We start from the raw sequence: 13,816 nt of genomic DNA, 5'->3' as shown, positions 1-13,816 counted from the left end.
GTAATCCCAGTTACTTGGGAGGCTGAGGCAGGAGAATGGCGTGAACCCGGGAGGCGGAGGTTGCAGTGAACTGAGATCCGGCCACTGTACTCCAGCCTGGGCGACAGAGTGAGACTCCGTCTCAAAAAAAAAAAAAAAAAAAAAAAAGACTCTAGGTACCCATTCTTTTTCATATATAGGAAACATCTCCCTGTGGCTTATCTTTTTTTATTCTTTTTTTTGGAGACAGTCTTGCTCAGTCACCCAGGCTGGGGTGCAGTGGCATGATCTCGGCTCACTGCAAGCTCTGCCTCCCAGATTCACGCCATTCTCCTGCCTCAGCCTCCCCAGTAGCTGCGACTACAGGCACCTGCCACTACTCCCAGCTAATGTTTTTGTATTTTTAGAAGAGACGGGATTTCACCGTGTTAGCCAGGATGGTCTCGATCTCCTGACCTCATGATCCGCCCATCTCGGCCTCCCAAAGTGCTGGGATTGTAGGCGTGAGCCACTGCGCCCAGCCATTTTTTTACTCCTTTCTAAGATCTTTTGCAGAACAAACGTTCTTAAAGTGTATCTTTCAGGCTGGGCACAGTGGCTCACACCTGTAATCTCAGCACTTTGGGAGGCCAAGGTGGGCAGATCACCTGAGGTCAGGAGTTCGAGACCAGCCTGCCCAACATGGTGAAACCCCGTCTTGCCAAGGCGGGTGGATCCCGAGGTCAGGAGTTCGAGACCAGCCTTACCAACGTAGTGAAACCCATCTCTACTAAAAATACAAAAATTAGCCTGATGTGGTGGCGCGTGCCTGTAATCTCGGCTACTCAGGAGGCTGAGGCTGGAGAATCACTTGAACTCAGGAGGCAGAGGTTGCAGTGAGCCGAGATTGCACCATTGCACTCTAGCCTGGGCGACACAGGGAGACTCCGACTCAAAAAAAAAAATTTGCCAGGCATGTTGGCATGTGCCTGTAGTCCTCCCAGCTACTTGAGAGGCAGGAGAATCACTTGAACCCAGGTGGAGGTTGCAGTGAGCCAAGATCAGGCCACTGCACTCTAGCCTGAGTGACAGAGTGAGACCCTGTCTCAAGGAAAAAAAAAAAAAATAGATGGATCTTTGAAACCCTTAATCACGTCTCTAATTGAGTTTGTGTATGGAGTGAGCAGTGGCTCCATTTTCAGTTCTTTCCTTGTGTATGCCCCTTATCCCAGCAAAGTTTATTAAATAATAATTTACTCCACAGTATCAGTCTGTCATCATAGTTTCCCTGTGTGCATAGGTATCTGTTGGTTGCTCTCTGTGCTAAAACCACATGGTCCTGATTATGGTAATAAGTCTGTTTAATAGGGCAGGCCCAGACCAAGTGCGGTGGCTCATGCCTATAATCCCAGCACTTTGGGAAGCCAAGGCAGGCAGATCACAAGGTCAAGAGATCAAGGCCATCCTGGCCAACATGGTGAAACCCCGTCTCTACTAAAAATACAAAAATTACCTGGGTGTGGTGGCGCACACCTGTAGTCCCAACTACTTGGGAAGCTGAGGCAGGAGAATTGCTTGAACCCTGGAGGTGGAGGTTGCAGTGAGCTGAGATCGCGCCACTGCACTCCAGCCTGGTGACAGAGCGAGGCTACTCTCAAAAAAAAAATTGGGCAGGCCCTCACACCTGCTTCTTTTTTAGAGGGATCTTTCCTGTTCCAAATGAAATGCAGAATTGACTTGTCAGGTTGCACCAAGACAGTAAGCACCTCCCACTAGTGAGGTTTCGCTCGGGATTACGTTGAACCTATGGTTGAGTTTGATGGAACTGACATTTTTATAGTAGAGCGTTTTTCCCTCTGTGATCAGGGTATGTCTCTTCATGTATTGAGGTCATCTTCATTGCCTTTTGGTGAAGTTCAGTTTTCTCTATAAAAACTTTTCATGTTTTTAGATCCATTTCTAGTGAATTTATATTTTTTTTGCTATGTTGTAAATGATACCTTTTTTTGTTGCATTTTTTAACAGTTTCTTCATGGTATGTGAAAATACAGTTGACTTTGATCTAATAACTAACATTTTTTCTAAGTAATTTGGGTATTACTTTTTTTTCTATAGGATTACATCCCAGTAGACCAAGAAGAGTTAAGAGATTATGTCAAAGCTAGGCTGAAGGTCTTTTATGAAGAAGAACTTGATGTTCCGCTGGTCCTGTTCAATGAAGTCCTAGACCACGTGCTGAGGATTGACAGGTGGGCTTTTTTGTTGTTACAGGCCCGCCTCTCGCCTAAGCTGCTCTTGAGTAAGTATGTGTGCCGGCTCACGCCAGGCCTGATGCTGTCCTACCACCTCCACCTCAGCCTTCTCTGCCAAGCAGCTTCCCCCTTCTCTTCTTTCTAAGTCCAGCTTAGCCTTCCTCAGTTTATCCCAAGCAGAACTTCATTCTTCCTCCCCCCAGCACTGCATGCCTGCTATGATTAGGGCCCTTTGACCTTCTGCTAGGATTGCATTAGTCTCATGTCAGTCTGGAGGACAGGACCGTGTCTTACCGGCCTTTGCATTCCTCCTGGACCTCACAAATGACAGTTGCTCAGCAAACGTTTAATATACGAGTTCAAGTTAAAACATGTCCGAAATACTGTAGACACTAGATATGAGTCAAAAGGGGAATGAGGCGTTATAAGCCTTAACATTGATCAGTTCTCATGATGTTTCAGAATATTCCGCCAACCTCAAGGCCACTTGCTTCTGATTGGTGTTAGTGGAGCAGGAAAAACTACCCTGTCTCGTTTTGTCGCCTGGATGAACGGTTTGAGTGTGTACCAGATTAAGGTGCGTCTGGTTGGTGGCCTCTTAATCCCAGCAACAGATTCTTGATGTGTGTGCAGAGCTCCGTGAGTAGGAATGGACCTAACTTGCCTGTGCTTCTGTAGGTCCACAGGAAGTACACAGGGGAAGACTTCGATGAAGATCTGCGGACAGTATTGAGACGCTCTGGCTGTAAAAATGAAAAGATAGCATTTATAATGGATGAATCTAATGTATTAGATTCTGGATTCCTGGAGCGAATGAATACCCTTCTGGCCAATGGAGAGGTAATTAGGTGACGTGTTGCGTTGCGTTACGTGTTACCGGGGGACCAGTAAGTCAGCCCTGTGCTGTTTCCCAGGTGCCTGGTCTCTTTGAAGGAGATGAGTATGCCACCTTGATGACGCAGTGCAAAGAGGGGGCACAGAAGGAAGGCCTGATGCTGGACTCGCACGAGGAGCTCTACAAGTGGTTCACCAGCCAGGTTATCCGTAACCTCCACGTCGTGTTCACCATGAACCCGTCCTCGGAAGGACTCAAGGACCGGGCAGCCACATCGCCAGCACTTTTCAACAGGTATGCGGACCTTTACTTGGCTCTGGGTCAGGAAAGTCGGTGTCCTTCCAAGGGGCAAAGCCTGCCCTTCATAGCTGTTTTGAAACGTGGGCCTCTTTCTCAGGTGTGTGTTGAATTGGTTTGGAGACTGGTCCACCGAAGCACTGTATCAGGTTGGCAAAGAATTCACAAGTAAGATGGACCTGGAGAAGCCAAATTACATCGTTCCTGATTACATGCCCGTTGTGTATGATAAACTGCCACAGCCACCATCCCATCGGGAAGCCATTGTGAACAGCTGTGTGTTTGTTCATCAGACTCTTCACCAGGTGGGTTCAATTTTCAGATCAACACATAAAACACAGAACTAACCATCATGCTAACATAAAACTAAATTGCTATAAAAATAGACCTTAAGGCCAGGTGCAGTGACTCATGCCTGTAATCCCAGCACTTTGGGAGGCCAAGGCAGGAGGATCGCTTGAACCCAGGAGTTCAAGACCAGCCTCGGCAACATGGCGAGACCTCAGCTCTACAAAAAATAAAAATAAAACTAGCCGGGCCTGGTGGTGGGCACCTGTAGTCCCAGCTACTCAGGAGGCTGAGGTGGGAGGAGGTTACATTGAGCTGAGATCACACCACTGCAATCCAGCCTGGGCAACAGAGCAAGATGTAGACTCAAAAAACCATAAATAGACCTTAGGAGGGCACTTCATATTTGACATTGTACTGTTATTTGTAAAGGAAATAGTTGTTTCTTACCTCTTGCCTCCTTAACAACGTCTCATTCTTGTCACTGGGCTGCAAATTCTGGAGCCATCTAACACTTTAGTGCCCCCACTGACTCTGCCTCTAATAAAGTGATCTCCTTGGCCTGTTTCTCCCAGTGCTGCTGTATGTTCAGGCCCTTACTCTCTCCTGTAGACCAGGAATCAGCACACTTTCTCTTCAAAGAGCCAGATCGTAAATGTTTTAGCCTTTGCAGGTGGAGTAGTCTCCAGCACAGCTACTCAGTGCTGCCATTGTAGGGCAAGAGCCTCCAAAGACCATATATATGTGAATGGGTGTGACAGTGGCCAGTAAAACCTCATTACCGAAAAATGCAGGACTTGGCCTGCTAGCCGTATTTTGCTAATCCTTGCTATAGATTTTCTGTAATAGAAGCTTTCAGTCTACTCCTCTCTCCCGGAAGAGGTTTGTGACATCCATTCTGAGCTTGTAGGTGTCCTGCTGCCCAGTCCCTGCAGGCCGTCTCCATTGCCCTTGGAATGTCTTCCGGCCCCAGCTTCCCCTGGTAGTCTGATCATCTTGCTGTGCTCCAGAAATCAAGGGACCAGAGCAGCTTCTCACGTCAGGCCTGCCTTGCCCCTTTCTTGCTTGTGTCATTTCTTATTAATAAAAGGTGGAAGCAGGCTAGCTAACCTTTCTGTAGTAACTCACATTTGTGATGCCTTTCACATAAAGTACACCTCTAAAGTTGGCATAATCACCATCCTCAGTTTAGAGAAGTTAAGGGGCTTAGAGAAGTTTGGAAGTGTAGGGGGCGTCTCGAAAGCTCTAAGTGGCTGAGCTGAGGCCCAACTCGAGTGTTCTGGCCCCCGAGGGCTGGGCTCCTTCTGTCATGTCACACCCGTCTGCCAAGACCAAACTTGTTTTCTGAGGTTAAGTCACAGAGTTTCCCGAAGAGTGAGAAGATGTAACTGTTTTCTGAAAGGCGAATGCTCGACTAGCAAAGCGAGGCGGCAGAACTATGGCCATCACCCCTCGCCACTACCTGGACTTCATCAATCACTACGCCAACCTGTTCCACGAGAAGCGGAGCGAGCTGGAGGAGCAGCAGATGCACTTGAACGTGGGGCTCAGGAAGATCAAGGAGACAGTTGACCAGGTGCGCCACAGGCACAAATTCCTCACGGGAGTGAGCTGCAGTGAGGACCCCTTTCCATGTGATTTCTGCACCTTTCTCGTCTCAGAGTGTGGGCTTTGCTCTTTAGGTAGAAGAACTGCGTCGCGACTTGAGGATAAAGAGCCAGGAGCTGGAGGTGAAGAATGCAGCAGCCAATGACAAGCTGAAAAAGATGGTGAAAGACCAGCAGGAGGCTGAAAAGAAGAAGGTATGGTGTCAGGGAATTCTGCCTGTACGGACTGGGCATTTTCAGTCTCCAATGAGAGAGTAGGAACTGTAGTTCAAAATGGGTCTTAGGGTTAGAGAGTGTGAGAGTGTGTGAGTGTGTGTGTGTGTTGGCAGAGTGAAGAATGTTGTTTAGAATTTACTCAGCAAATTAATGCTTAACCCATACCTAAGCCATCCTTCCTTTCTAGGTTATGAGCCAAGAAATCCAGGAACAGCTGCATAAGCAGCAGGAGGTAATTGCAGACAAACAGATGAGTGTCAAAGAAGATCTTGATAAGGTGGAACCTGCTGTCATTGAGGCCCAGAATGGTATGTAAAGACTGTCAGAGCTTTGACGTCTAGGAAGGGTGCTCTTCCTCAACATTACTGTGGAGTTCAGGTCACTGAACATCGCACACACGCTTCCCTCAAAGGTTCTGGTTATGTATGTTTCCAAAAATATCATTAGTAACCATCTGAAGCTTTTTCTGAGTGCTTGAGACTGTCTTCATCTCTTAAAGCAAAGTTCCTATAAAGCTAGATTGTATGTACCATAGTGAAACCCCTCTCATAAAAGAAACTTCACAATATAAGCTTTATGTCAATAATACATTTTTAGAGATCTGCTGATAATAACATAAATATGCTATTTATCCCTGAGTTGAATTTCACCAAGAAATACAAAATATTCAGTGTGACTGTCTTGTAATTATTTCTGAGTGCTCTGGCTATGACCCAGTTGCTAATTTAAGTATTGATAGCAGTCACTTACTTCTCTTTTTCCATTCCTTACATGCCTATAAGATGCTATAGAAATAGGGCAGGCCTGGCGCGGTGGCTCACACCTGTAATCCCAGCACTTTGGGAGTCCGAGGTGGGCGGATCACGAGGTCAGAAGATCGAGACCATCCTGGCTAACACAGTTAAACCCCATCTCTACTAAAAATACAAAAAATTGGCCGGGCGCGGTGGCTCAATCCTGTAATCCCAGCACTTTGGGAGGCCGAGATGGGCGGATCACGAGGTCAGGAGATCGAGACCATCCTGGCTAACACGGTGAAACCCCGTCTCTACTAAAAAATACAAAAAACTAGCCGGGCGAGGTGGCGGGCGCCTGTAGTCCCAGCTACTCGGGAGGCTGAGGCAGGAGAATGGCCTAAACCCGGGAGGCAGAGCTTGCAGTGAGCTGAGATCCGGCCACTGCACCCCAGCCTGGGCGACAGAGCAAGATTCTGTCTCAAAAAAAAAAAAAAAAAATACAAAAAATTAGCCAGGCGTGGTGGCGGGCGCCTATAGTCCCAGCTACTCGGGAGGCTGAGGCAGGAGAATGGCATGAACCTGGGAGGCAGAGCTTGCAGTGAGCCGAGACACTGCACTCCAGCCTGGGCAACAGAGTAAGACTCCATCTCAAAAAAAAAAAGAGATGGCCGGGCGCGGTGGCTCAAGCCTGTAATCCCAGCACTTTGGGAGGCCGAGACGGGCGGATCACGAGGTCAGGAGATTGAGACCATCCTGGCTAACACGGTGAAACCCCGTCTCTACTAAAAAATACAAAAAACTAGCCAGGCGAGGTGGTGGGCGCCTGTAGTCCCAGCTACTCGGGAGGCTGAGGCAGGAGAATGGCGTAAAAACCCGGGAGGCGGAGCTTGCAGTGAGCTGAGATCCGGCCACTGCACTCCAGCCTGGGCGACAGAGTGAGACTCCGTCTCAAAAAAAAAAAAAAAAAAAAAAAAAAAAAGAGAAAGGGCAATAACCTGCCACCCTATTTTAGTTTGCAGTTTATGCAGTGATTAAGACTGCTGTCAGCCAAGCAAGGTGGCTCGCATTAATCCCAGCACTTTGGGAGGCTGAGGCAGGAGGATTGTTTGAGGCAGGACGACCGTTTGAACTTAGGAGTTTGTGACCAGCCTGAGTTTGGGCAACATAGCAAGACCCCCATCTCTATTTTTGAATAAATGAAAACAAAAGAAAAAAAAAACAGTGCTCTCTTCTTGCCCACTAGTATTTAACCAGTTTCAAATAACCCACTTATCTGTAGTTTTTACCTTATACAACAAGATGAATTCAAAGGCACCATCCAAGCTATAGATTTTCTTTTTTTCTTTTTTTTTTTTTTTTTTTTTTTTTTTTGAGACGGAGTCTCGCTGTGTCTCCCAGGCTGGAGTGCAGTGGCGCGATCTCGGCTCACTGCAAGCTCCGCCCCCTGGGTTCACGCCATTCTCCCGACTCAGCCTCCCAAGTAGCTGGGACTACAGGCGCCGCCACCTCACCCAGCTAGTTTTTTTGTATTTTTTAGTAGAGACGGGGTTTCACCGTGTTAGCCAGGATGGTCTCGATCTCCTGACCTCGTGATCCACCCGTCTCGGCCTCCCAAAGTGCTGGGATTACAGGCTTGAGCCACCGCGCCCGGCCCAAGCTATAGATTTTCATTCAGAGTTGGATTTGGACGGTAATTTTTTTTTTTTTTTTTTTTGAGACGGAGTCTCGCTCTGTCACCCAGGCTGGAGTGCAGTGGCCGGATCTCAGCTCACTGCAAGCTCCGCCTCCCGGGTTTACGCCATTCTCCTACCTCAGCCTCCCTAGTAGCTGGGACTACAGGCGCCCGCCACCTCACCCGGCTAGTTTTTTTTTTTTTTTTTTTTTGTATTTTTTAGTAGAGACGGGGTTTCACCGTGTTAGCCAGGATGGTCTCGATCTCCTGACCTCGTGATTCACCCGTCTCGGCCTCCCAAAGTGCTGGGATTACAGGCTTGAGCCACTGCGCCCGGCCTGGATGATAATTTAATGTAGTTCTCACCTTCTAAATAATTACTTAAAATTGATCTACAAAAGTTTCAGCCTGGAAAACTTTTTCAGTGTATAGCAGTCGTGGGCCATTGTTTTTGTTTTGCTTTGTTCGAGACAGGGTCTCACTCTGTCCCCCAGGCTGGAGTGTAGTGGTGCAACCGTGGCTCACTGTAGCCTCAGGCTTCCATGTCAGACGATCCTCCCACCTGAGCCTCCTGAGTAGCGGGGACTATAGGGGCGCACCACCACATCCAGCTAATTTTTGTATTTTTTGTGCAGTCAGGGTTTTGCCATATCGCCCAGGCTGGTTTCAAACTCCTGGGCTCAAGCGACCCACCTGCCTCAGCCTCCAGAAGTACTAAGATTACATGTGTGAGCCACTGTGCCTGGCAGCCATTGTTTTAGAACTGTTAACTCCACATCTTTACTCATCCCTCTAAAGTGTAGCAAATTTAAAATGTCTGTTGAAATTGTATGAAATAAATGCACAATTACACTTAAAAATATTCTTGTCAGGGCTCAGTCGCTCACGCCTGTAATCCCAACACTTTGGGAGGCTGAGGCGGGCAGATCACCTGAGGTTGGGAGTTCAAGACCAGCCTGACCAACTTGGAGAAACCCCACCTCTACTAAAAATACAAAATTAGCCAGGCATGGTGGTGCATACCTGTAATCCCAGCTACTTGGGAGGCTGAGGCAGAATTGCTTGAACCCTGGAGGCAGAGGTTGCATTGAGCCGAGATCATGCCATTGCCCTCCAGCCTGGGCAACAAGAGCGAAAACTCTGTCTCCAAAAAAAAAAAAAAATGCAAAAAATTAGCCAGGCGTGGTGGCAGGGGCCTGTAATCCCGTCTTCTTAGGAGGCTAAGGCAGGAGAATCGCTGGAACCTGCGAGGCAGAGGTTACAGTGAGCTGAGATCGTGCCACTGCACTCCAGCCTGGGCAACAGAGCTAGACTCTGTCTCAAATAAATTATTGTCTCAAATAAATATTAAAGGTAATATCCTGCTTTTTAAGGAATGCTTGCATTTTGTAAGATCTTCGTAATCATTTAAGAGATCAGCTACTTACCCTATTCCAGAGGGTTTAATACAGAAAAGTCTCTCATTTCTTAGCTCTTCTGAGCAGCTAGCTGTCCTTTCTCTCATTGGAGTTGGAGCTCCTGACTGTTTGGTTCATTCTCACCATGCTTTGCTCTGTCTTCTCCCACCCATTGACCCTCATCCACTCCTGCTGCCACTCAGCTGTGAAGTCGATCAAGAAGCAGCACCTGGTGGAGGTGAGGTCCATGGCCAACCCTCCTGCTGCAGTGAAGCTGGCGCTGGAGTCCATCTGCCTGCTGCTGGGGGAAAGCACCACGGACTGGAAGCAGATCCGCTCCATCATCATGCGGGAGAACTTCATCCCCACCATCGTCAACTTCTCTGCAGAGGAGATCAGGTGAGAAAGTGGAAGTGCCAAGGTATTGCCAGAAACTGAAATCAGTTGTTTAGGCCAGGCACGGTGGCTCACGCCTCCAGTCCCAGAACTTTCGGCTGTTCAGGCCAGGCACAGTGGCTCACGGCTCTAAAACCAGAACTTTTGGAGGCCAAGGCAGGTGAAGTGCTTGAGCCTACGAGTCGAGACCAATCTGGGCTACATGGTGACACCCTGTCTCTACAAAAAATACAAAAATGAGCTGGGTGGGGTGGCATGCACCTGTAGTCCCAGCTACTTGGGAGGCTGAGGTGGGAGGATTGCCTGAACCCAGGGGATCGAGGCTTCAGTGAACTGAGATCACGCCACTGCACTCCAGCCTGGGTGACAGAGCAAGACCCTGTCTCGCTTTTTAAAAAGAAAGAAATTGTTCAAGTGTTGAGAGCACATTTCCAGCTTTTGCCTGAGAACCAAGGGTCAGTCTCGCTCATCCCCAGTGGTCAGTCACTAGGGCAATGAGATGACAGCTGGCTCTGGTCTCTTCCATTTTAATTTTATGAAAACTCTTCCTTGCTTTTGTCCCGCATGTGCTTAGAAATATCATTCCTCTCTTACAGTGACGCCATAAGGGAGAAGATGAAGAAAAATTACATGTCCAATCCAAGTTACAATTACGAAATTGTTAATCGGGCTTCCCTGGCTTGCGGCCCTATGGTGAAATGGGCAATCGCACAGGTGATTAACACAGCCAAGAGCTCCCATGTGAAAGATAACCTCATTTTCTGTCACTTAAATAACAGTTATCAATTGGTTCTTCCCAGCTTAACTATGCAGACATGTTAAAGAGAGTGGAGCCCCTACGCAATGAGCTGCAGAAGCTGGAAGATGACGCCAAGGACAACCAGCAGAAGGCCAATGAGGTGGAGCAGATGATCCGAGACCTGGAAGCCAGCATCGCCCGCTACAAGGAGGAATACGCCGTCCTGATCTCAGAGGCCCAGGCTATCAAGGCAGATCTGGCTGCTGTCGAGGCAAAAGTAAGATTATCATCATTCATCCTCAGTCTTTCCTGCCGTGGAAGCAGAGATTAACACACTTTAACACGCGCTGCATGTACCATGCTGGCCTCAGTGAATTCACTCTGTAACATCTGTAAGGGCCCAGAGCACTTTTTTCCCTGGAAAATAATACACACTTGAGTATTCACTATTCACTAAGTGTTGTTAATTCGGATAGATTGATACAAACTGGATGCTTTACAGCCATTGAATCCCCCACTGGCAGCTCCAGACCTGTTTGCTCTGCTGCCTGAAGGCCTCACTCCGCACTCAGCCTCTGCCCCGCTGAGATTCTGAGTCGTGTGTGGTCATTAGTTATGTATGATCTGGGTCTTATCTCCTTTGGGATTGTGAACAACTTGGGCACGTTTCTAACCCACCCAAAACCCTGCACATGATGTGGATGAACCAATTTACAGGATTCGGTATAAATCCTGAAAGGCCTGATCCCTGAGCATCTTGTTCGGTTCTCCTTTTAGGTAAACCGAAGCACTGCTCTTCTGAAGAGCTTGTCTGCTGAACGTGAACGATGGGAAAAAACAAGTGAAACTTTCAAAAACCAGATGTCCACCATTGCTGGGGACTGTCTCTTGTCGGCTGCGTTCATTGCCTACGCGGGTTACTTTGACCAGCAGATGCGTCAGAACTTGTTCACTACCTGGTCCCATCACCTCCAGCAGGCCAACATCCAGGTGAGAATCGCGGGGAATTCAGAAAGGATGTGCGAGCAGTGTGAGGCAAGCTGGTGTTTAGTGCACAGTTAGAACGCCCCATCTGTGGCTTCGAAGAGGAGGAAAGGTAACGGCCTTGCCTTTCAGTTCCGTACAGATATTGCCAGGACGGAATACCTTTCCAATGCGGATGAGCGTCTTCGCTGGCAGGCCAGCTCCTTGCCTGCTGATGACCTGTGCACAGAAAACGCCATCATGCTGAAACGGTTCAACAGGTACGAGCTCGGGTGCCAAGGAGAGGCTCGGGAAGAACGTGGGTGGTGATCTTGAATGTTGTTCAAAATACACCCTTGTTTGAAGACAGGACTAGAAAATGGGACGTGGGCATACAGTGCTGGCAGCTTGATGCTCCTCTGACGGTGGGGCGTGTGCTGTTCTCTTTATTGTCAAGTGTCTGAGTTATTCTGCAGTGAATGCTTCTTGTAACCTTCTAAAATTGATTGGCAGGGGCCAGACACAGTGGATCACGTGAGGTCAGGAGTTTGAGACCAGCCTAGCCAACATAGTGAAATCCTGTCTCTACTAAAAATACAAAAAAATTAGCCAGGCGTGGTGGTGTGCGCCTGTGATCCCAGCTACTCAGGAGGCTGAGGCAGGAAAAACTCTTGAACCCAGGAGGCAGAGGTTGTAGTGAGCCAAGATCACGCCACTGCACCCCAGCCTGGGCAACAGAGCGAGACTCCATCTCAAAAAAACAAAAATAGGCTGGGCACGGTGGCTCACACCGTGATCCCGGCACTTTGGGAGGCCAAAGCGGGTAGATCACGAAGTCAGGAGTTTGAGACCAGCTTGGCCAACATATCTACTAAAAATACAAAAAATTAGTGGGGTGTGGTGGCAGGCGCTTGTAGTCCCAGCTACTCAGGAAGCTGAGGCAGGAGAATCAGTTGAACCCGGGAGGCAGAGATTGCAGCAAGCCGAGAGCGCGCCACTGCACTCCAGCCCGGGTGACAGTGCGAGACTCCATCTCAAAAAAAAATAAAATAAATAAAAATAAAATTGATTGGCAGGGTTGTGTTTGGGGGTGGACATTCAAACAGTCCTCTGTTACAAGAACTGAAAATAGCTAGTTAAAGGGGAAGTGCTGCCTGTTTTTCTGTTTAGGAAGGACAGAATAAGAACTGGGACGTAACTGCAGTGAAGATGGGCTAGGTGCTGAGAGGGCGCCATGTCTCACCAGGTGGCGCCAACAAGAATATGAATCGATCAGTACACCCTGTGCACAGGGCTAGATTTGCCTAAATGACCCTTTCACCTAGGAGTTCCACTTCTAGGTGTTCATTCAACAGTAGCTTGGCCTGTGTACAAAATGGCTAATCTAAGAGCAAGTGTGTCCCAGCTGAAGACTGGAGATAACTCAGATGGTCCTCCTGAGGGCCCACGACGCTGCGGTGCTGGGCAGTCTTTACAGGACATTCGAATACAGGCTGGACAGGTGCAGAGCAGGCGGTAGAGGCCTCCCCCGAGGCCACAACACCCACACTGACACGTGTCTGTAAATGCTTAGACCTTCTCTGTAAAGACAGACGAGAAACTGGTAAAAGCCATCACCTGGGGAAGGGACTTTGGGGACCAAAGAACAGGGTCCAAAAGGCAGAGCAGCGTGGTTCTTCTCAGCATATGCCCTTTGATAGTTTGAGTTTTGTAGAAGCTTGTGTGTATTACCAGCTAGGTTTTTTCCACATTTTAACTGGCTAGACTATAGGTACTTCACATTAGCTTCTTTGTGCCCTTCTTTCCGCATTTGTAGAGTGGTTTGATAACAGTGTCAGCCTCGTAGGGCTGTTAGGAGGATTACCTGAGATAGTGTCTGTAATTTGACACAGTCCCTGGCAATTTAAATTCTGTGTAAAGTTAATCCCTTGGTGCTGCTCAGCGTCGGTGTTGATACCGGCTGTCTAGAAGGATCGTAAATACGAAAAAGCTATTCTAACAGTGCCAGATGCTAAGGGAGGACGATTGTCCCAGAAGAAAAAGGATTTTTAACCATGGCCCTCCTGTTATATGACTCAAGCTACCTCCTCATGCCAATAATTCTTCAAAAGGATGATGTGATGTTAGCATTAAGCATGTAAGCTTTGCTGGTAAACCTGAAAACGTCTCTGGAAAGCACCCTCGGGTGGCGGTAACAGCCTGTCCCTCTCATCAGGGACTTGGCTGACCATGATCCTGTGCTTTTCCCATTCAGTGTTTCAACCTTCTCTTCTGTGGCTTCATCCTCAGGTATCCCCTGATCATTGACCCCTCTGGACAGGCCACAGAATTCATTATGAATGAATATAAGGATCGTAAGATCACACGGACCAGCTTCCTGGATGACGCCTTCAGGAAGAACTTAGAGAGTGCACTGCGATTTGGGAACCCCCTTCTGGTCCAGGTTGGTGTTGACCTTT

At 48.2% G+C, this 13,816-nt stretch overlaps 1 protein-coding gene across 1 annotated transcript in view; it reads left to right on the top strand.

Moving 5' to 3' along the window:
- Positions 1-13,816, top strand: part of LOC105467655 (dynein cytoplasmic 1 heavy chain 1) — a 93,559-nt gene that overhangs the window by 63,548 nt on the left and 16,195 nt on the right. Inside the window, exons 44-57 of the mRNA XM_071099569.1 lie at positions 2,074-2,207; positions 2,673-2,787; positions 2,889-3,050; positions 3,125-3,339; positions 3,443-3,647; positions 5,033-5,206; positions 5,313-5,432; positions 5,641-5,761; positions 9,463-9,658; positions 10,252-10,369; positions 10,456-10,671; positions 11,172-11,384; positions 11,511-11,638; positions 13,647-13,800. Coding sequence (XP_070955670.1) covers positions 2,074-2,207; positions 2,673-2,787; positions 2,889-3,050; positions 3,125-3,339; positions 3,443-3,647; positions 5,033-5,206; positions 5,313-5,432; positions 5,641-5,761; positions 9,463-9,658; positions 10,252-10,369; positions 10,456-10,671; positions 11,172-11,384; positions 11,511-11,638; positions 13,647-13,800 — 2,271 coding nt within the window. The remainder of the gene's footprint in view (positions 1-2,073; positions 2,208-2,672; positions 2,788-2,888; positions 3,051-3,124; positions 3,340-3,442; positions 3,648-5,032; positions 5,207-5,312; positions 5,433-5,640; positions 5,762-9,462; positions 9,659-10,251; positions 10,370-10,455; positions 10,672-11,171; positions 11,385-11,510; positions 11,639-13,646; positions 13,801-13,816) is intronic.

This window comes from Macaca nemestrina, chromosome 7, assembly GCF_043159975.1.
Source record: "Macaca nemestrina isolate mMacNem1 chromosome 7, mMacNem.hap1, whole genome shotgun sequence".
In the NCBI taxonomy this organism is placed as follows: domain Eukaryota; kingdom Metazoa; phylum Chordata; class Mammalia; order Primates; family Cercopithecidae; genus Macaca; species Macaca nemestrina.
This window is presented reverse-complemented; position numbering and strand designations above follow the sequence as displayed.